Genomic DNA, 24,072 nt, shown 5'->3' on the forward strand with positions numbered 1-24,072 from the left:
TTATATGTTAATTATACCTCGATTAAAAAACAATTTTCTGGGGACACCTGGGTGGCTCAGTCAGTTCAGTGTCTGACTCTTGATTTCGGGTTAGGTCATGATTGTGAGATTGGGCCCGTGTCAGGCTCTCCACTGACAGCACAGAACCTGCTTGGGATTCTCTTTCTCTCCCTCTCTTTCTGCCCCTTCCCCACTTGTACTCTCTCTCTCTCTCTCTCAAAATAAATAAATAAAATTTTTTAAAAGTAATTTTATTATTTTTTATATTTATTAATTCATAAATTTTAAAATTTATATTTTATAAGTATTTTTATTTATGCATGTTATTAAAGATAATTCTGCACATAATTTTTGTGTAAATAGGTATTATCACCTTATATGATAATATAAGTGTGCACACACACACACAAATACACAAAGTATTTGGTTTAAAATTATTCACCAAGATACATAAGTCCACAAAATAGATTTTATTTTTACATGAACCAGTCATTAAAAAAATAGTCATCAAATATTTCAGGTATGAAAAACACTAGCAGAGTTAATTCCACCAACTATAACATATACAATTATTTAAAACCCAGTTGAAATGCCTACATGCCCTTTTTAAATATTTTTATGAGAAAGTTGCACAGTTCAGATGCGTTGGTTTTTCCATTTAATGTTTGATTGCTTTAACATAATCAGATAAACAATAGCTGGAGTTTACTTAGCAATTAGAAATTTAAAAAGTAGAGTAAGAAAACAAGTTTTAAAAATTGTGAGGTCAGAGGCGCCTGGATGGCTCAGTTCGTTAAGTCTCCAACTCTTGATGTCAGCTCAGGTCGTGATCTTGTGGTCATGAGATGGAGCCCTATGTGGCGCTCTGTGCTGAGCATGGAGTCTGCCTGGGATTCTCTCTGTCCCTCTCTTTCTACCCCTCCCCCACTCATGCTCTTACTCTCTCTCTCTCTAAATAAATACACAAACATTAAAAAAAGTGATGTCAATCAAAAAGAATGAAATCTTGCCATTTAAAATGACATGGATGGAGCTACAGTATATTCTGCTAAGTGAAATAAGTCAGTCAGAGAAAGACAAATAAAATACTACATGATTTCACTCATATGTGGGATTTAAGACACAAAACAGAGGAGCAAAGGGGAAGGAAAAATAAAGAGAGAAAGAGGCAGGAGTGGGAAACAAACTGTAAGAGATAGAGAACAAACTGAGCGTTGCTGGAGGGAGGTGGGTGGGGGATGGGCTAGATGGGTGATGGGTATTAAGAAGGGCATTTGCTATGATGAGCACTGGGTGTTGTATGTAAATGACGAATCACTCTGAATTCTACACCTGAAACCAATTTTACCATACATGTTAACTAAGTAGAACTTAAATAAAAACTTGAATGTCTTTTTGAACAACTTGTGCAAGTTCAACTTTCTTCCATCATACCCCAAAACAAGTCCAGATTCTGTTAGGGCATTAGTTCTCAAGGGTTGTTCTCTAGATGCTGTAAACCCTAAAAAGCCATTTTTATACCTTTCTGTGTTATCTAATCAGCCACTTCCGATTCTTTCTGAAGACAATAGCCAATCTCAAGAAGTAGGCGTGACCTTAGGTGAGACTGACCATATAAAAAGCCCGTCTGTCCAGAGAGGACTTCTTTTACAGGGAAGACTGGCTGAGTTTGCAGCTTCCAGGCTTCAGGGAGCAGAGAGTTCCTACTGACCCTGATAGCAGCAGACCTTCCAGACCTTCCAGAGCTTCCAGAGGTAAGACCACTCAGTAGACCCTGGTGAGTATGGAATTTACAGTAAATATCTTCATGCCTACTTTCTCCTCTACAAATACTTTCAATTTAGCTGTTGTCCTGGTTGGGTCTTGTCTAAGCAGAAAAACAGCTTTCCTAGTTATTTAAAATGACATCAAGATTTAAAATATCTGTGTAACTAGAGCATTTGTAATATAATAATATTTATTATATTAAATTGATGATTTTTTTATTCTTTTTTTTACTTAAAAAAATTTTTTTAATGTTCATATTTGACAGAGAGAGAGAGACAGAGTCCAAGTGGGGGGACTGATGGAGAGAAGGAGACACAGAATCTGAAGCAGGCTCCAGGCTCCAAACTGTCAGCACAGAGTCCAGTGTGGGGCACGGACTCATGAACTGTCAGATCATGACATGAGCTGAAGTCGGATGCTTAACTGACTGAGCTACCCAGGCGCCCCGGTTATTTTTTTTTTAAGTTTTATTTGTTTTGTTTTTTGTTTCTTTTTAGCATTTATTAATTTTTGAAAGGCAGAGAGAGACAGAGCATGAATGGGGGAGGGGTAGAGAGAGAGGGAGACACAGAATCTGAAGCAGGCTCCAGGCTCTGAGCTGTCAGCACAGAGCTTGACGCGGGGCTCAAACTCAGGACTGCAAGATCATGACCTGAGCTGAAGTTGGCTATTCAACCAACTGAGGCACCCAGGCGCCCCAGCGCCCCGATTATTTTTTATTCTATTATCTTATGTGTTACTAAGTTTTTTTTAGGTCTTAGAGATTTATGCAGTTTTTATGCAATTTCGGAACTCATAAAGCACCTGAAATGTTCAACATAATGTATATATGTAATAGTCTTTGTAGCCATCAACATGAAAGTTTAGTGTGCTGAATTGGTTAGAGACCCTTTTTTGTAAAAGTCCTACTATGCTCTCCTTCTAAAACCTTCAGTTTGCAGACTAGATTTAAAAGGCTCTTACCAATGGGTAAGGACTCCCAAGAAGTGGCATTGATCACCATGGGGAAATACCAAAAATACAGATGAACTGATCATGCTCCTCTTAACTACATCTCTGTACTTTCTAGTGCAAAAAGGAAATCCAAATACTTATTCCCTTTTTTGTTTGTTAAAAAAAAAAAAAAAAAAGATTAATCATTGCTCGTTAGCACTGTGGCTTGAACGTTCACCAGTTCAAGATGTGAAGATGTTCTGATGATCTGAACTGACTCTGGGAAAAATCATTTTCCAAACTAGAAATAAAAGATAATTTTTACACTTTATTTCCTTTACAAAAAAAATTTTTTTTAATATTTATTTATTTTTGTGGGAGAGAGAAAGACAGAACATGAGTGGGGGAGGGGCAGAGGGGGAGGGAGACACAGAACCTGAAGCAGGCTCTAGGCTCTAGGCTCGGAGCTGCCAGCACAAAGCCTGATGTGAGGCTCAAACTCATAAACTGCGAGATCATGACCTGAGCCGAAGTCGGATGCTTAACCGACTGAGCCACCCAGGCGCCCCTAGACTTTATTTCCTGAAAGGAGGAGTTTTGCTATTAAAGTTAGAAGCACAAATTCAACTGCTTACAGTTGCAGGAGTCAAAGTTGAAGGCAACACTGATTAAATTAAACAAGCTTAAATTAAACCTAATCAGTTTTATTTATTTTTAGAAAAGTACACCTGTCAGTTTGGAGACAGTATACATGGAGGCTGTTAGCATAGAGATGAAGTGTCTGTGTGTATATGTGTGCCTGTGTTACAGTCATGAAGAGAGAGAGAAACACATGCAGAGAGAGAGAGTCAGGGTGGGGAGAGGGGGAGATTGAGATTCTATATAGGCTTCTGCACCAATCAGCTAGGAAATGTAACTCTGTAATTATCCTTTCACTCCCTGTCCCAGTCTTTGAGGGGCAGTAGTTTAGCTCTGATTGGGAAATTGACTATTTGACATTTATTTATTTTTGAGAGGCAGAGACAGAGTGTGAGTGGGGAAGGGGCAGAGAGAGAGGGAGGAACACAGAATCTGAAGTAGACCCAGGCTCTGAGCTGTCAGCACAGAGCCCTACACGGGGTTTGAGTTCACAGACCGTAAGATCATGACCTGAACCAAAGTCAGATGCTTGACCAACTGAGCCACCCAGAAGCCCCAAGAACACTGTCTATTTGAAACCAAAAAGATGGTGAGGACACTTTTGTCCCATTTTTTCATTTGTAGCATAGCATAAACCCAACGTATCTATATCTACCATGCCTCCCTTTGTGCTGGAGTTAAATTAATAGGTGGATTAGATAGAGCTCAAGCAGACAAGCTTTTGTCTAAAGGCTTTCCCCCGCCTCATCAGGACAGAAGAATGACTTTCTCTCTCTCTCTCTCTCTCTCTCTCTCTCTCTCTCTCTCTCTTTTTAAAGATGTACAGAAATATGGATTTGGACACCTTGCAAGCTTTGCAGAATGAACTCATCTGCTCCATTTGTATGAACTACTACATAGACCCTGTCACCATTGACTGTGGGCACAGCTTTTGCAGTCCCTGTCTGCACCTCTGCTGGGAGGAAGCCCAGACCCTAATGTCCTGCCCTGAGTGCAGGGGAATTTCAGAGAAATCAGACTTCAAAACCAATATTGCGCTCAAGAAACTGGCATCCCTTGCCAGACGGGCCAGAGTTTACCACGCCAACAGCTCCAATGAGCAGATCTGTGTGATACACAAGAAAGCAAAGGAGTTCTTCTGTGAGGCTGACAAGAGCCTGCTGTGTGGGCTCTGCTCTGAAACACCGGAGCATGTGGCTCATGGCCACAGTCCAGTCCAGTGGGCTGCTGAGGAATACAGGGTAAGTGATGGCTCTAGAGCAGTTTGGACTCATAGGCTTCTAAGTCCGAGAGAAAGATGAGGAAAATGATCATGAAGTTGATGTGAGTGGAGATAGTGAAGGTGGTGATTTTTCAATATAAATACCAAGACCAATATCCTTTCAGTGTGTTGACCAACTTTGACGCTATAATCATAGCTACGTTGAGCCTTTAATAAGGGAAATTTCCTTAGAAACATTGTCCAAATCTGTATGTTTGATGTAATTGTGGGGTAAGTGGCTACTACCAGGAACACTGGCTTCTGATGCAAGCTTGATGCCTTCATAGTCAGGTTATATAAAAATTTGAGTGCCAGTTTCTCAGGAAATGGATAATATTATCTATAGACTACCCTCAAATCTCTATTACGTTTGTCACCTCTGATATCACAAATATTAGAATCAAATTAGATAATGCAGAGAAATCTGGCCACTCCATGCTAACTCAAGATTACTGGTTTCTCAGCCACTGACCTTTCCCATAGATAAGGGGATGAAATCTATAATATTATCTTCTGTGTTGCTAAAGCTCATGGTTATTTTGCAGGAGAAACTTCTGAAGAGAATGGGCTCTTTATGGAACATGACTCAAGAAATGCAAAATGATCTGAATCAAGAAGCTAACAAAATCCAGTCATTTGAGGTAAGAATGAAAATGTTCTATCTGTTTTTACGCAGATTGACATAATGGTGGTTTAGATTTTTGGCTACATTTAAGTTGCCAATTAAAGGATCATTTTTTTTTTCCATGAAAAAGTAATGGTTTAAAATTATAGATCAGTAATCACAGATATACAGGCCAATAAAAGCTAGTGCAAAGAATTCTGGTATATGGGATACCCAGGGCATGCGAGATATTCCTAGTCCAACCCTACAGGTTTAGATAAACCTCCTCAGACACTAAGTTTAAGAAAACATTGTAATAGGGGTGCCTGGTGACTCAGTTGGTTAAGCGTCCAACTCTTTTTTTCTTAATTTTTTAAAATATTTATTTATTTTAGAGAGAGAGAGAGAGAGAGATAGAGAGAGAGAGAGACAGAGTGCTAGCTAGCAGGGGAGGGGCAAAGGGAGAGGGAGACACAGAATTCGAAGCAGGCTCCAGGTTCCGAGCTGTCAGCACAGAGTCCGACGTGGGGCTGGAACTCATGAACCATGAGATCATGACCTGATCCGAAGTTGGATGCTTAACCGAGTGAGCCACCCAGGCACCCCAAGCATCCAACTCTTGATTTTAGCTCAGGTCATAATCTCTTGATTTGTAAGATCGCATCAGGCTCTATGCTGAAAGTGCAGAGCCTGCTGGGGATTCTCTCCTTCTCTCTCTGCCCTTCCCCTGCTCCTGCATGCTCTCTCTCTCTCTCTCTCAAAATAAATAAACTTAAAAATAAAATAAAACATTGCAATGAATTTGGCTGTGAAGAAGAGGAGAGCCATAGGGTAGCACCGAGAGGAAAAGTAGAGAATTTAAAGATCTGTAAAGTGTGGTGTATACATAAGGATTTTTAAACATTTAGAAAAATCAGACAAAGGAACAAAAGAAAAGGAGGTTCAGGTAAGAGAGGAAATAATTGATGGACCATCACAGCAAGAGAGCCTGGGACCTCTTAGAGAGCTTGATTTGAACAGGGAAGGCATCTAAGAACATAGACAAAGGGTGAACATAAAGGACTAGCAAATATTCCAGATGTTTGGAGATATGAGGTATGAAGTTTGTCAAGTACTTTCTCAATGACACCAAGGAAATAGGATTTGAAGGTTGAGGTTTTCTGTTGCGAGTGAGGCTAACCCTTTACACCTACCATCTCCTCAGGACTATGTGCTTTTAAGGAAGGTGATGATCAAAATGCAGTATCAGAAGATGCATCTGTTTCTCCGCGAGGAGGAGCAACTCCATCTGGAGACACTGGAGAAGGAGGCGGAGGAGATTTTGCAACAACTCCAGGAAAGTGCATTCAGAATAACCCAACAGAAAGCAAGCCTGAAAGAAATGTACAAAGAGCTGACTGAGATGTGCCACAAGCCTGACCTGGAGCTGCTCCAGGTGAGAAGGCAGGGTTCATCCTCAGAGACAGGAATCCTTTTTTGGGCAACGTTGCCATGACATTGAAATGCTAACAGCATATACCATTACTCTCAGCAAAGTCATGATGCTTATTGACTCCCATCATTCTGTTTGTCCAACCATTTATTTCTTCATATCCTGGTAATCTTTGGGAGACTTTTTCCCATATAGGAGCTAACCTACGGCAAAATTATTGCTGTGTAATCAGAAGTACTAATCACATGGATAAATGATCCAAAATCAGAAAAACCTTATAACCAGAGGAAGGTTAGCTATGTTGGAGTAATTCTCAATTTATGTTCCCCTAATCCATTGTCACTCTCTGTTTCCCCCACTCCAGAAATAACTTGCTGAAGACACTGAGATTTTGCCCTCTGCCTAGGCAAGGGTTGTAGAATTTGGCAATCAATTTTACTGCACTCCAAAACTTTTTAAAATGTAATTTCTCTGTTTTACTTTCATTGTTATCGCAAATGATCAGATCTCTTCTTGGGAATAAGACTGGGCTCTGAGTGACAGTGGAAACCTAGATCGTGTTGCATCTCTGCACAGCCCCTTCCTGACCTCCTTCTTTCCTTAATATATCCTGAGGAACTCTGTCATGCTTTAGTTTAGGTTCTATTAAGGTAGTCTCTGATTGTTCCTTAGAGGGGAATGAGAGAAAAAAATACATTATTTAAGCAAACAAACAAGAATACTTAGAGAAGCAAAAAAACAAAACTCTCATGATTAACATTACTTTTTTTTTCCCCTTACAGGACTTGGGAAATGTATTGCAAAGGTGAGTTTCCACTAATGGTTACTGATTGCTGAGCAAGTCTCTTGTTCTTATTGATAAAGTGGATGGACATGTTTTGAGCTCTTAAAATCATTCTCTGTGGCTACTTTCTGTTGTTGTTTGTTGTTGTTGAAGCTTATTTATTTATATTTGAGAGAGTGAGAGCGAGCACACAAGCAGGGGAAGGAGAGAGAGAGAGAGGGAGAGAGAGAATCCCAAGCAGGCTCCACACTGTCAACATGGAGCCCAGTGTGGGGCTCAATCCCACAATCTGAGATTGCGACCTGTGTAGAAACCAAGAGTCAGACGCTTAACTGACTGAGCCACCCAGGTGCCCCTCTGTGGCTACTTTCTATTTCTTTTTAAAGAAGCCTAAAGACCTTCTGCTCCTTGGACTCAGTTTTCTTTTTGTGTGGATGAATTAAAATATACTTCAAACCATGCAACATTCTGGGCTCTGTTCCACTCACTGCTCCCAAATCCTCTCCCACCTCACCACAGTAAAACTTACCGAAGGAATTTTTCTAAGGTGTAACAGAAGGGGTTCCTACCCTAGAGAGTTGGAGGTGAAAAAGACAAGAAAGACGGATATTCCCCAAGAATGGATAGGAGGGGAGTGTGATTTTGTTCCCAGCAGTAGTAATGATCTCACCTATTCCACCACAACACATCCGGTGGTAGACAGGGCCTCACAGGAAATGGCTTCCTGGTGCCCATTGAGGGGGGTCAGACCCTGGGGACCAAAGCTGCCAGGCTGAAAGTAGATTCTCTTGCTGGACAGAAAAGAACAAAACTGTCTGACTCAGTGGGCCCTCCCCTTTTAGACACTGAATATATCATTAGTGACTATGTGCAGACCGACCTCCCAAAGGCTTTGCCTGAACATTGTGCTCTCTGTAAGACCTCAGGATCTTTGCTCTGCCTGAGGTGGAATAGAGGGAGGGAATGATCCTCAGTAATTTGCGAAATAGAATAATATCTGAGAAGAATGGAGAAGTTGGAGTTTCATATAATTTAAATTTAGAAAAAAAGGTAAAGTAACGTTTCTCATATTCCCAAGAGCGTAGAATACAATGTATTCCCAACAAACCAAAATGGGAGAATTCTGATGAAAACTCTTTGAGTAAACACTGCTGCTTTTGTAATCTAGTGCGACTGACCTTTGGCCCAGAAGTGTAACTGATGTCATTCTTTACAGGACTGAATTGGTGCAGGTGCAAAAGCCTCAGCCCATGATTCCAGAGCTCACCTCACACAGCATCACAGGAATCCTAGACATACTGAACAACTTCAGAGGTAAGAATCAGCCCTTTGGCAATCAGGCCTCAATTTCTCTAGTGGTTCTTGGGGATGATTCTCCTTTCTCTTTTGTTTTTTCTGACATGAAGGTAGTGTATGACTTTCCAAACTTATTGTCTCTTTTCTCTCTAAATAGTCATGTTACAATGATAAAGACTAAATTTTCCAACTTATACTTTACTGAAAATGCAAAGCACGATACATATTTTTTAGTTGTTTCTGACACAAACAGAGCAAGAGAAGAGTAATCAGGTTGGTCGTGTAGTTATGAAGAGCTAGAACATTTAGTTCTCAGAGTAACAATCAATATGTATGTTTATTCAGTTTACTCCAGTCTTGAAAGTTTTAAATATGGCATTGGTGGCTTTTAATTTTTTCTATATTCCAAGTGCCTTTATCACGCATTGTACAAAGACTATTTATTACTTATAAAATCAGAAAGCTTTGACAGAGAAAGACCAAAATTGTCATTGGCAGAATAATTTTAATGTTATGAGAGCAATCTCAAAGCCACTGAAAGGCAAGGGATGTGTGAACAGGACTGAAACAGAGTGGGCCCACAACAGAGAGTAGGTCTAGACAGCAGAGGGCTAAAATTGGCATTTGACTAAATCCAGGGTCTGAACAGATAATGTAAAGCCACAACATTCTTTTCAGAAGCTTCTAAACTAAGCATACATGGATTTCTATAAAATTTTTGACATTTGAAAATGTCACAGGTACCAGTTATATGCCAGTCAATACCCACATAATAGCTAGGTGCTATTTATTTATTAAATAGTATTAAAGATAAACAACACAGGAAGAGTTTTCTGAAGTAAAGACAAAAAATGAGGTGTGTCCTGAAACAAATTATCCAGACTGACATCAAATGACTGCTTCACACAGTTCACAATATGTCTGGATGTTTTTCCTTTTTCTGTATGATTTGAAGGGTTTCTGTGCTATAGAGGCAGTCACAACTCTTGCTCTTCATAGATAAGCCATCTGAACTCTCTTCACTCTTTTGTATTTCCTTGAAGGAGGGGAAATGAAGAGGTCATTGGTGGGTAGAAAATCTTTGCCCCTCAGGACATGGAAACCCATTCACTGACCTAATTTTTGCCTCTCTTTGTAGTGGATAATGTGCTGAGTCAGGAAGCCACTGGTCGCTACATGTGCGTTTCTGAGGATGCTGGAAGTGTGATGTTTGGAGTCACCCATCCTGGTGTGTACAGAGAGCCTGAGAGCCTGGCGAGCTTGGCAGCCTGGGGACCTCAGGTCTTCACCTCTGGTAAACATTACTGGGAGGTGGATGTCACATGCTCCCCAAATTGGATTCTGGGAGTCTGTAAAGATTCCTTGATGAGTGATATTGATATCATTAGTGATCCTGAGGCAGCATTTCTTCTGTTTTCTTTGAAGATACACAATCGTTATAGTCTCTCCACCAACTCCCCGCCCTTAATTCAGTATGTGGAAAGGCCTCTGGGTCAGATTGGAGTATTTCTGGATTATGACAATGGAACTGTGAGCTTCTATGATGTTTGCAAAAGTTCCCTCATATACAGTTTCCTTCCTTCCTCCTTCTCTTTCCCTCTGAAGCCATTCCTTTGCTTTGGTTCCCTCTGAAAAAACAAGTTTTGTGAGCATTTATTTGATGAATTCCCATGTCTGAGGAAATTCCTATCATGAAATCTTTTCATGTAAAACAACAGGATAATAAGGGTCTTTGAGCACACTGACTTAAGGGAACAGAATCATTGTACGTTTATAAAATGGCATTAACTATGTTGACTATATAAATTTGTGTATTAAATTTTCTTTCAATAAAAAATTGTTTATTTTGGAGCATTTTCTGGAATATAATCAATGCCTTCATTTCTTTCTTTATTTATTTATTTTTATTTTTGTTTTATTTTTTATTTTTTTAAATTTACATACAAATTAGTTAGCATATAGTGCAACAATGATTTCAGGAGTAGATTCCTTAGTGCCCCTTCCCCCATTTAGCCCATCCCCCCCTCCCACAACCATTCCCGGAACCCTCAGTTTGTTCTCCATATTTATGATTCTCTTCTGTTTTGTCCCCCTCCCTGTTTTTATATTATTTTTGTTTCCCTTCCCTCATGTTCATGTTTTCATGTTCATGTTCATGTTTTGTCTCTTCAAGTCCTCATATGAGTGAAGTAATATTATTTTTGTGTTTCTCTGACTAATTTCACTTAGCATACATAATACCCTCCAGTTCCATCCACCTCATTGCAAATGGCATGATTTCATTCTTTTTGATTGCCAAGTAATACTCCATTGTATATATATGTATATATACCACATCTTCCTTATTCATTCATCCATGGATGGACATTTGGGCTCTTCCCGTACTTTGGTTACTGTTGATAGCGCATGGGGGGGAATGTGTCCCTTCAAAACATCACACTTGTATCCCTTGGATAAATGCCTAGTATTGCAATTGCTGGGTCGCAGTAGTTCTATTTTTAGTTTTTTGAGAAACCTCCATACTGTTTCCCAGAGTGGCTGCACCAGCTTGCATTCCCACCAACAATGCAAAAGAGATCCTCTTTCTCCACATCCTCGCCAACATCTGTTGTGGCCTGAGTTGTTAATGTTAACCATTCTGACAGGTGTCAGGTGGTATCTCATGGTGGTTTTGGTTTGTATTTCCCTGATGATGAATGATGTGGAGCATTTTTTCATGTGTCAGTTGGCCATCTGGATGTCTGCTTTGGAGAAGTGTCTATTCATGTCTTTTGCCCATTTCTTCACTGGATTATTTGTTTTTTGGGTGTTGAGTTTGATAAGTTCTTTACAGATTTTGGATACTAACCTTTTATCTGATATGTCATTTGCAAATATCTTCTCCCATTCTGTCAGTTGCCTTTTAGCTTTGCTGTTTGTTTCCTTTGCTGTGCAGAAGCTTTTTATTTTGATGAGGTCCCAGTAGTTCATTTTTGCTTTTGTTTCCCTTGCCTCCAGAGATGTGTTGAGTAAGAAGTTGCTGTGGCCAAGGTCAAAGAGGTTTTTGCCTGCTTTCTCCTCGAGGATTTTGATGGCTTCCTGTCACACATTTAGGTCTTTCAGCCATCTTGAGTTTATTTTTGATTATGGTGTAAGAAGCTGGTCCAGATTCATTCTTCTGCACATCGCTGTCCAGTTTTCACAGCACCACCTGCTGAAGATACTGTGTTTATTCCATTTGATATTCTTTCCTGCTTTGTCAAAGATTAGTTGGCCACACGTTTATGGGTCCATTTCTGGGCTCTCTATTCTGTTCTGTTGATCTGAGTGTCTGTTCTTGTGCCAGCCTTTTCTTCTTCTTTTTTTAATAACAGTTTTAGTAAGATGAAATTTACATACCATAAAAGTCATTCCTCTAAAGTATATACATAATTCAGAGTCACCTGGGTGACTCAGTCGGTTACCTGTCCTACTCTTGATTTCGGCTCAGGTCACGATCTCACGGTTTGTGAAATTGAGGCCACATGGGGCTTCGTGCTGACAACGTGGAGCTTGCTTGGGATTCTCTGTCTCTCCATCTCTCTCTGCCCCTCCCCCTCTCTTTCTTTCAAAAATTATAAAGTACATAATTCAGTGGCTTTTAGTAATATCCCAAGAGTTGTACAACTATCATAACGATTTAATCCCAGGACATTTCCATCACCCCCAAAAGAAATAAATACCCTTTAATACTTACTCCCTTTTCACCCTCTCATCCCTTGTCAACCTCAACTCTCCTTTCAGTCTGTATGGATTTGTCTATCATATACATTTCATGCAAAGTCAGTCACACACAGCATGTGGCTTTTTGTATTTTTATTTTTGTATTTTGTAAACATTCACATAATGTTTTCAAGGCTCCTCTGCATTGTGAGCAATGTGTTTTACTTGCATGTTTGAACAAGATTGGGGTAGAAGAAATGAAGTGGTATATATCTCAGCTTAGTATGCAAAAGGAGTGATGCTTAATCTTCTCTTCAAGGCTGACCTAGTTGGATAAATCCAAGTATCTGACAGGCATTATCATTCCTCTAAACCTTAGTCATTCATCGAATCTTGACTGAAACAAAAGCTTTTTAGGGAAGTCCTTCTGACTCCACAGATCAGGGTAGTTCCTCTTGTTCCATACCCTCTAAGCATATTATATTACCTTATTATAATTATCAACAAACTTTACCAATCAAATTGGTAGACACTTATTAGATTGAAACTTATTAGACTGATACTTATTAGGTTGAAAATTCTAAGAGAGTAGAGGCAGTATTTGTCTCACTTACAACTCTATTCCCACTATTCAATGCAGTACTTAGACCATAAAATACAATAAATTAAACATGAATAGATAAATGAGCAAAAGAGTTAATGTAAGCAAATATTATTTCAGCATTGAAACATGATTTTTCAGAATACAGCTAACATAATAGGACAAAAAATACTAATGGGAAAGGTCAACAACAGACAAGAAATAGATTAATTTCCAGATTCATAGACTAAGAAAAGTCCATTATTTTAAGGTATGAAATACCGACAGCATAATTTTATTCTGTAGTGTTGATTTTGAGATTTCCCTAGGATAATCAATATAATCTAGTAGAAGATGAAGACCCTACATAAAGTGATAAAGTGATAGGGAAACAAGAAATAGCACTTTGAATAATGGAGACTATCAGTTTCTAAACTGACATATGTGTTAAATTACTTACTAAACATAAAGTGGTATTAACTTCTCTAAGCAGTGCATAAAACAAAACCTGTTTAGATTTGAAAAAATAATACAGATAATAGAGAATAGAGAATTCTATAATACCATGTGATATCTATATCTTGTAAAAAATTTTTTTAAGAAAGAAATACTTTGGAGTACAGTCATAGGATAAATAATGACTGAAATATGAAGCAACCACATAATCACTAATGTGCTTAATCCCATGACATTGAGGGTTCACTTCTCATGGGTAGTTGGTGCAAGTGAAAGCCTCTCTTAGGACCAGTTAGGGGATAGACTAACCTGATCTAACAAGAGCCTCCACATTGAAATGAGTTGTAAGATGTGCTCTCTCACATGGCTGCCCAAATAGCAGAGGTGGTCAAGAGGTAGACTGACATAGTCAACCACTGGCTGTTATCTAGGTGTATGTAAAATTCCAATTTGTGGCCTTGTCCCATCCAGCAGGAAACCTGCAAAGAATATCTGGGGCAAAGGGATCTGACTTTCAGGAAATGAGTTGGTGTTTTCTACAGCTCTTGTGTTCCATTCCTATTGGTTTATGCTTAGGCATTGGAGCATACCAAGCTGTGAGAAATGTCCAAGAATTCTGGATACACAGTGAAAAGGAGATCAGTTTTTATTGTTTCAGAAGAAAATATTGAAATGATTGGCACAGTAGGAGAAATTCCAAAAGGTTGTGATTAATGAAACACAGGGGAGCCTCAACAAAAGAGATATGGTGTTGTTCAAGGTTAGGTCCAAGTCCAGTGTTCAAGAAGGTATAAACTCTGCTCTTCACATTTTCCAAGTGACAAGTGTTTACCTACTCAAAGCCTGGCTAACTGAGAGCCATGAGACAAGGAGCCTCTTTTTTGCCTTTTACTCCCTTAAATGGGTGACTAAGACAGAAATGATTCTCCAAATTTTGAAAATAGTTATCAGAAGTGTTCCATTATTTTTTCACCCTAACACCCAGATTCTGTAGTTAACTTTTTTCCCCTCCCACATCTTTCATGCAGCACTGTGTTGACTAATAGAGAGACTCTATTGCGAGTTTTTTCCTGACTTGCTGCCTCTTTCCAAGTGATCTCAGATTGTATAATCTTATCTGCTGGAGCTTCAGTCTAACACTCCTTTTCTATTTTTGCCTGTGGTTCCTGAGATTTTTTTACAGATGCTAACACTTTGCTGAGTAACAGCAAATACATCTGAAGTTTGATAATATTAAGTTTTCTTCCTTTTCAAAGAAAATTTTATAGCTAGCATTCTTCTTATTTCTCTCAGATTTTCTTGTATCTCCAGGCAGAATTAGCTACTTTAAAGACATTCAATATTTGCCTTCGATATTAGAAGATGGGACAGTTTACATTTCTTTTTTTTTAATATGAAATTTATTGTCAAATTGGTTTCCATACAACACCCCGTGCTCATCCCAACAGGTGCCCTCCTCAGTTCCCATCACCTACCCTTCCCTCCCTCCCACCCCCCATCAACCCTCAGTTTGTTCTGTTTTTAAGAATCTCTTATGTTTTGGCTCCCTCCCTCTCTAACCTTTTTTTAATTTTTATTTCCTTCCCCCACCCCCACCATGGTCTTCTGTTAAGTTTCTCAGGATCCACATAGGAGTGAAAACATATGGTATCTGTCTCTGTATGACTTATTTCACTTAACATAACACTCTCCAGTTCCATCCACGTTGCTACAAAAGGCCATATTTCAATCTTTCTCATCGTCACGTAGTATTCCATTGTGTATATAAACCACAACTTCTAATAATCCAGTGAAAAAATGGGCAGAAAACATAAATAGACACTTCTCTAAAGAAGACATCCAGATGGCCAACAGGCACATGAAAAGATGCTCAACGTCACTCTTCATCAGGGAAATACAAATCAAAACCACACTCAGATACCACCTCACGCCAGTCAGAGTGGCTAAAATGAACAAATCAGGGGACTATAGATGCTGGAGAGGATGTGGAGAAACGGGAACCCTCTTACGCTGTTGGTGGGAATGCAAACTGGTGCAGCCGCTCCGGAAAACAGTGTGGAGTTTCAAAAAGTTAGAAACAGATCTACCCTATGACCCAGCAATTGCACTGCTAGGAATTTACCCAAGGGATACAGGAGTGCTGATGCATAGGGGCACTTGTACGCCAATATTTATAGCAGCACTCTCAACAATAGCCAAATTATGTAAAGAGCCTAAATGTCCATCAACTGATGAATGTTTGCATTTCTATTTGGTACATTTTCTCAGCCATCACATCAAAAGTATTTTATTCTTGATAGTCCTGGAGATGTTTATCACATTCATTCTATCTACCTCTTAGGTTTGATTACTTATATAGAATTAATATAACCTGATGGGGCTCCTGGGTGGTTCAGTCAGTTGAGCGTCCGACTTTGGCTCAGATCGTGATCTCACGGGTCGTGAGTTCAAGCCCTGTGTCGGGCTCTGTGCTGACAGCTCAGAGCCTGGAGCCTACTTCAGATTCTGTATCTCTCACTCTCTCTGCCCCTCCTCCACTTGTGTTCTTTCTTTCTCTGCCTCTCAAAAATAAAGAAACATAAGAAAAAAAATTAAAAAAAAAAGAATTAGTATAACCTGAAACTTACTTATGACTGAAATGAAATCAAAGTGAGGCCATTAGAAAACTTCCCAATTATTACACTCAACATCTGGGACTTCCTTGGTATCTTATCCATGAAAATAAGATATTTATTCCTTTACCTGGCCACATTTTTTTATATGGCAAGAATTTTTATTCTCTTATGAAACAAAAAGTAAAAATGACATGAAAGAAAATGTGGAAAGAAAATGCTCTTATAAAACACATAGCCTTGGGGGTGCCTGAGTGGCTCAGTCGGTTAAGCGACCAACTTCCGGCTCAGGTCATGATCTCACAGTTTGTGAGTTCAGGCCCCGCGTCAGACTCTGTGCTGACAGCTCAGAGCCTGGAGCCTGCTTCGGATTCTGTGTCTCCCTCTCTCTCTGTCCCTCCCCTGCTCACGCTCTGTGTGTGTCTCTCTCTGTGTGTCAAAAGTAAACATTAAAAAAATTTAAAAACAAACTGTAATTGGATAATTGTATCTTCTACAATTAACAAATGAGTTGGTGCTGCCACTCACGCCCAAACTTGATATATCAGGCTGAGCTTGTTCTCTTGTTCCTAAAGTTCCAGAAATGAGAAAGATAATTATGAGTAGACTCCAAGAAAAACTTTCTTTTTGAAAGGGGACAGGATTTTGAATTTTGACATTATAAATTTTTAGGCTGTTTGTTTTCCCTTCTCAGTGGTAGGTATCACTGTGTAACTGAACTGCTCCAAACAATTTCATCACCTGAGATTTTAAGAAGGGACTAGTTTTTTTGATTGTTTGTTTGTTTTGTTCTGTTTTGAGAAAGAGACAGCATAATCAGGAAGTGGGGAGAGAATCCCAAAGCAGGCTCCCTGCTGACAGAGGGAGTTCCAATTCAGGAACTGTTGAGATCATGACCTGAACCTGAACGGAAACCAAGAGTCAGATGCTTAACGGACTGAGCCACCCAGGCACCCCAGAATGGGACATATTTCAGTGATGTATATTCTCTCCTGTCCACTTAAGGAATAACTTATAGATCCTTGTACTGGAGCCAAGATCTTATCAATTAAAACTTCTTTATTTATTTAAAGTTTTTTTTTTTTAATTCTAAAATACTTTAATAATATTGACAGGAAGACTGATATACAATGCAATTATGCATTTTACAAGGAGACTCTGTACATCAGGGAAGCATCCTGAAGCATCAGACTTTTATTTATTTACATTTTAATTGTGAATTGTTACACAAAAGAGAACACAAAATCTCCTATATCAATGTAAATAAATATAATATTTGTAATGTATTACAAATGTAATAAATGTAAATAAGTAAATAAACTGAAAAGACTTGAGCCCCAAAGCATCTTGTTTCAAAAGAACACGAATGAGATGAAAGATGAACTAAATTCCTTAGTGGCATGGACAAAGCAGAGGAGCAGTTCAGGAAATCAAATCCTGTTTCCAATTTAGCACATTAAAAGAAAGTCAGGCAGTAAAAGATGGGCTTGAAAATTTCATCTCAAGCCATAGAGAATATTGCATAAGCCTAGATAACAGTCTCCAAATCAACAAGATAGAAAGGTTAGAAGTCAAGTGAGCAGGTTATGTGTGGCCACCTTACATACAAACCTCTAGCAACTTTGCAAAATTGTCAATTGTCTCCCTGCGGTCACTCAAATGTCATGAACTTCAAGGAGCTTGGACCCACTCTATCTCTGTAGCCATGATGCATTTGACAGTAACTGAGAAATCTAAATACCTCCCTTTTTCCCATACAGAGAGAAGACACTACCTTTTAAGGTCACTTCAGCTCTTTTGTTTTGACCAGATATTCTGATTCTTCAGCACTGTTTTCATGGACATTGAAGGAGAAAATGAGAAAAATCTACTTAACGATTACAAGTATGGGACTGCAGAAGAAATAGAAGAAATCCATGAAACAGCCATAATTTTCTTAACATTAAAGTAAAGAGTAAAAGCCACATTCATCAGTTAAACAGAAACTATCTTTTTTTTTTCTTCCACTTAGTGCAGATAGGAATTAGAGGGGAAAATGGCTCGCCTGCCTAATTTTCAAAATAAAAATTCAAAGAAAGTAACTGAATCTTCTGTGTTAGGAAATCATGTCAATGTATATTACAAATACACAAAGGGGTAGGGACTGACTCAGTGCCCAGGCACCCACTACACTGGCTACAACTTAGGGGAGGAGGGGTGAGATGGAAGCTGCCAGAAAGGGTAGAGAGGTTCAGCAGGAGGATCAGCATTTGGAGGTCAGCAAGAGAGGGCAAGCAGCATGGAGGAGAAGGGAAGAAGAGGGTCATGAATGCACTCCTCCCCTGGCTACTTCCTTCTCCAAAGACCTTTCAGGATCTGGCATCCCATGTCCCTAGGACCTTACTAGGAGCCAGCAGCATACATGTGCTCCCACAAAATTGCTACAATTCTGCTTTAAGGAGAAAGATACGTCTATTGGTCAGAATGATTTCGAATATCATTTGATACGACAAAGGCACAATTGCCTATAAAATTTAAGCCATGAGTTAGTTTTCTGCCAAGTTGTCATTTACATAAAAACCTATATTGGTTTTATTTATTTTTTAAAATTTATTTTGAAAGAGAGTAGCAGAGAGAGAGAGAGAAAGCAGGGGAGGGGCAGAGAAAGAGGGAGACAGAATCCCAAGCAGGCTCCACACTGTGAGCACAGAGCCCCACACAGCGCTCAAACCCTGGAACCATGAGATCATGACCTGAGCCAAAGTCAAGAGTCAGAAGCTTAACCCAATGAGCCACCCAGGCGCTCCAGTTTTATTTTTATGTATAGAAAATATATATACTTTTTCATTTTCCCAACCTGGAATTTAGTTGCATCTCAGATTGCTTAATAAACAGAAAAACATAAGTTTCCATCCCTTCCTCAAGATTTTTTTTAATATTTACTTATTTATTTTGTGAGAGAGAAAAAGAGGGTGGGGGAAGGGCAGAGAGAGAGAGAGAGAGAGACAGAGAATCCCAAGCAGGCTCCGCACTGTCAATGCAGAGCCTTCGGGCACCCCTCGCAAGATTTTTTTTTTCCTAAAAAATTAAAAGCCAGTATGACTTGTGCCAAAAAGGAAGAGCATGTCAGATCCTGGGCTGGACTGCCTGAAGAGGACTAATTTGCTGTGTTACAAATAAACTGCAATGCTTTCAACTGACCTGTCAGTGTGGTATGGAGGCGTCCCTGGGGAGGGGGCTCTTTGCTGGAAGGTTAGGAACCTCCGGAAAGTTTTCTCTGTTCAGTTTCTCTTTTATCACCTCTGAACCTAAATGGAGTAAAACAAACTCTAGAGGAAACTGGGAAATTAATAGATATGTTTTAAATCTTGCGAAATCTTAACTCCAGTTTGGAGAGATTAGGGAGGAGTTTGTGATAGGTTTATAGAAAGCCATGACAGTAAAATTTTATAAAGGCCAGTGGAAATAAAGATGTTATAATAAAAAAGAATTATAATTACAATACAATTTGTGACTCATCTATGATTTTCATTTTCCACAGGGGTTAGTTAACAAAATGTAAGAAAAATTATGATGCAACCATATGAGGAAAGAAGAGAATACAAATATGTGTGAAAGACAAGGGAATTAGCTAAATTTTTCTCTTAAAGTTAAAAGACATTTTATTCAAAAGTGCCAAAATAAGCTTATTATTTAGTATCATGTACATAACAACAGAGACTTACCTTTTTTGGTGGAGATACAAAGATATAGAAGACAATATATCTGTCATCAAAAGCTTACAAATATAAACAAATAAAATTTTCACAAACCAAAATTACTTCAAATATTTTGTTCGATTCTATATACCCTTCTCCCATCCATTCTTAATACAAAATTTCTCTTCAGTGTCAACACTTGCACATTTAAGAAATCTTAATGTAAAGGGGATCTATTGTTTAAAATAGAATATATACTCCTCAATATATTCCTCAATCATATCATACATACTATCATTCACATTTGAAAATACATAAAGCCCAAATTTAAAAGACAACTAGTTTCATTTAATAGAGTGTGCTTTAAAATAAATGACCAGAGGTAATCAGCATCCTGATTTTTAGACAAGAGTGAATTCAAAAGTCCTCATTTACGATACTCCAACATGTCACAAATGACATCTTCCCACATCACTAATTTTTAGGTAGTTATTGGCCACTTTTAAAAGGCCACAATCTGAAAAATGAGAAATGATTTTTCACATTCTATAACAAGATTTTCCAAGAACTTCTGCAGAAATTCAGTCTATTTTTACACACGTGGAACCATAAAATAACAGTCTTATTAATTTATAAAATTCTAAGCAATAGTACAGATTATTATTCCATAGTTCCAGTGAAAACTGAAAATAATAATATATAGATACACACATAATATATACATATGTATTAGGCATTTTACCATTGGCTTTAAGAAAGATGCAAACTTCCTGGTGGTTAAATTGAAATTGTTTTTTAAAATCTTTAAGTTAAAGATAAATGAATTCTTCCCCTTGGAACTCTGTACCCACTTGAAGAGTCTATAATTGGTCTCATCAACACTTGAAGGAAAAGACACCTAGTTGGGTAAGTGGCTCTGTGTTCTTGGTTCTGTGGACAGAAGCTGAAATTTTCAGCTCTCCATGGTCCAGCCAATGCTTCTGAACAGACCAAATTTGATTTGGAGACTATCTTTATATCAAGATTCTTGAAGCTTCTCCGGATTAGGCTTCTGCAGTACAGAAGACCAGCAGGATATACTTTCCCATTGTTCAATGAGATTAATTCCCTTCCTCATCTCTAAAAATACTGACTACAAACACCTCTTAGTGCTGATTCAATCTTGTAGTTAATTTTTACAAAAATAATGTCTGCATGATAAATTCATGTCCCACGTTCTCTTGTTTTTACCCTTACATCTAACTGTATTTGAATATGCTATTTGAATCCTTCCCTTGTTTGATAATTTCTGCCCTCTCCTCACAAAAACTTAGGCTCTAATGTCATTGTATCTTCAAAACAGCTATTTAAATCCCTTCATTCTGATCACTTTCTAGCCACTCTTTAGAAGTTAAATTGGCATTTGAGATCAAAATATGAATGATTCTTATGGCTGGTTTGGCAAAATGAAAGTGTAAGGTCACATGTCTGTCATCCTGGATGATTTAATTATGGGTTTAGGGAAAAGAGACATAGGGAATAGGCGGGAAAAAGAAAAAAAGAATTCTAGATGATTTGGTTAAAAGCAATTTGTCGAACTCAAGTTACTGGAAAGGATATCTTGACTGAAACAAAGAATTATTTGAGAAATTACATTTGACATTACCTGATTTCTAACTACTAATTATCTATATACACTTAATAATAAGATGTTATTTATAAAAGCCTGAATCAGTGGAGTGTTTAAAAAATATTAGTATCTTTACAAATTGGTACATAACATAGGATTTAATTTAGGGCTTTTAAAATTATGGATATAGAAGAACATAGTGAAAAACATATACAGAAGAGTATCTGGAGAGCTAAAACTCTTAGGATTAAGTTTGATAATAGCTTGTTAGTATTCTTTTTATTAATTTATTGTCTTCTTTGTTTATGTTTTAGAATTTGTAGTAGCAACAATTAACTGCTCATGTGAAAAGAAATTGTATTTTTAGACATCACATAGCTCTTATAGAGCTCATGTAAATATTTATTTAAGTGCACCTAGGAATAGTTTTAAACAAAAAAGGAATATGTGTATGCTATTTAGTCAACTTAAAAATTACTAGAACAGAGGGGCACTTGGGTGGCTCAGTCATTTAAGTGACTGATTTTGACTCTTGATTTCAACTCAGGTCATGATCTCATGGTTCATGAGACTGAGCCTTGCATCAGGCTTTCGGCTGACAGTGCGGAGCCTGCTTGGGATTCTCTCTCTCTTCTTCTCTCTCTGCCCCTCCCCACCTCTCTCTCTCTGCCTCTCCCCGCATGTACTCTCTCTCCCTCAAAATAAATAAATAAACATTTTTTAAAAATCAAAGAAACTATGTTTCTAAATTAAATAGATAAAAAGACAATAAATACAAATAATAAATCTAATCTTTTTAGGAAAAGCATAGAGTACCATAAACTCATGAATGGGGACACCGGAATCATTTATGACAAGACAGTCAGAAATAATAAAATGATTTCTCTCTACATATTCTAGAGAGAATAATATTTCCTTCTTTATTTAAAAAAAAAAAAAAAACTAATGTAGAGGGGTGCCTGGGTGGCTCAGTCAGTTAATCCTGTCAGGATCTCATGGTTCATGAGTTTGAGCCCCGTGTTGGGCTCTGCACTGACAGTGTGGAGCTTGCTTGGGATTCTCTCTCTCTTACTCAAAATAAAATAAACTTAAAAAAAATCTAAAGTAGAAATATGCTCAAACTGTAACAAAAGGAGGACAAGATATAAACTGTCCTGTAATCCATTTCTAAGCTCTGTCATTTTGGACAGAACTTGCCATCTTTCTTTTCCATGCACATTCCCATGAGGTAATTTATGGCAATGAGTTATAGAGTTATAAGTCTTGCTCTATGTAGGAGAAAAATCAGGCTATAATTTCTTTTTTCTTTTTTTAATGTTTATTATTTAGTTTTGGGAGAGAGAGAGAGAGAGAAAGCGTGAGTGGGGGAGGGTTAGAGAGAGACGGAGATACAGAATCTGACGCAGGCTCCAGGCTCTGAGTTGTCAGCACAGAGTCCTAAGCAGGGCCCGAACTCATGAACTGTGAGATCATGACCTGAGCCAAAGTCTGACACTTAACCCACTGAACCACCCAGCGCCCCTCAGGCTATAATTTCTCACCAATTAACTGTTTTCTCATCACTAAGAATTCCCGATGTAGTTGTCTAATTGAAATCTTTCAGGGGCACCTGGGTGGCTCAGTCAGTTGAGCGTCCCGCTTCAGCTCAGGTCATGATCTCACGGTTTGGTTCATGAGTTGGAGCCCTACCTGTGGCTCACTACCATCAGTGCAGAGCCTGCTTTTGATCCTCTGTCCCCCGTTCTCTTCCCCTCCCCCACTCATGCTCGCTCTCTCTCTCTCTCTCTCTCTCTCAAAAATGAGTAAACATTTATTAAAAAATAAAAATAAAAACTTTCATAACTTAGATTATTTATATGAAACCAGATTAGATCTTCTCAAGTGGTTTCCTATGGTAAGAAGTACAGTAGTTACTTTTGGCCTCAGTCTCCAGAGCGAGGGTTCTCAGATCTTCCTCTTACTGATTCAGAAAGAAAAAACATAAATGGAGGATTTTCCTGCCCACCAAATTCAGGTGGTTTCAGTTTTATTGGGAACTGACAGTAAGATTATTAAAGGAAGAGAGACTGGGAACAGTGCACTGGAACATGGGGATGTGGGGGATGGGGGAGGGGAAGGAGGATCTCCTGGATATGTAAACACTCCACTGGCCCCTTGGCTTTTTGGCATTTACCCTCCTGGTCCCACTTCATTCAGGTTACTATCTTCCTTTATTCATCTAGACTTCTTATTAGCACCCTTGGTAGATTGTGATTCTCTAAGTGTGCTTTGCATGGCCTCCCTCAATGAGCTCCACATCCCTACGGCTTTAATCATAACTCTCTAACCTAAATTTCCCAATAGAAGATATCCCCCATGTTCCACATTGGTATTTCTAAATATCTAGCAGGCAATGAAATGAAATGTTTTATAGATGGCTCACTCCCAATTTATTCTATAATGTCCTCAATATTTTCACCCCATCTCCACCTTCAATCATCCTCCAAATCTGTTTCTTTTTGAAGATTATGTGCAATACATTTAAATTCTAACTTTACTTTGTCAAGTATTTATGTCAAAGAAGAGCAACCAAAACACTAACAGAATGATGAAAATAACAATTTACTGTTTAAATTTTTTTTAACACTTATTTATTATTGAAAGACAGAGCATGAGCAGGGGAGGAGCCAAGAGACGGGGAGACACAGAATATGAAGCAGGCTCCAGGCTCTAAGCTGGCAGCACAGAGCCCTACGCAGGGC

The 24,072-nt window shown here is 38.6% G+C and overlaps 1 protein-coding gene across 1 annotated transcript; it reads left to right on the plus strand.

Annotated features, from left to right (window-relative positions):
• The first annotated feature begins 1,651 nt into the window (after positions 1-1,651).
• Positions 1,652-10,557, plus strand: LOC109267332 (tripartite motif-containing protein 64-like). The gene is made up of 7 exons (XM_019450061.2): positions 1,652-1,754; positions 4,158-4,580; positions 5,146-5,241; positions 6,409-6,639; positions 7,419-7,441; positions 8,637-8,734; positions 9,855-10,557. Exons 2-7 carry the CDS (start codon positions 4,158-4,160, stop codon positions 10,346-10,348), a joined length of 1,365 nt encoding a protein of 454 aa, XP_019305606.1. The 5' UTR covers positions 1,652-1,754; the 3' UTR covers positions 10,349-10,557.
• Positions 10,558-24,072: the final 13,515 nt, after the last annotated feature.

Source organism: Panthera pardus, unplaced genomic scaffold (genome assembly GCF_024362965.1).
Source record: "Panthera pardus isolate Hobbes unplaced genomic scaffold, ASM2436296v1 HiC_scaffold_12, whole genome shotgun sequence".
Classification (NCBI taxonomy): Eukaryota; Metazoa; Chordata; class Mammalia; order Carnivora; family Felidae; genus Panthera; species Panthera pardus.

Bases quoted from the DNA above. Each gene is read 5' to 3' on its own strand.
- LOC109267332 (XM_019450061.2), top strand. From the start codon at position 4,158: ATGTACAGAAATATGGATTTGGACACCTTGCAAGCTTTGCAGAATGAA. The intron at 7,442-8,636 runs GTGAGTTTCCAC...CATTCTTTACAG, and splicing joins TTGGGAAATGTATTGCAAAG to GACTGAATTGGTGCAGGTGC. The intron at 8,735-9,854 runs GTAAGAATCAGC...CTCTCTTTGTAG, and splicing joins CATACTGAACAACTTCAGAG to TGGATAATGTGCTGAGTCAG.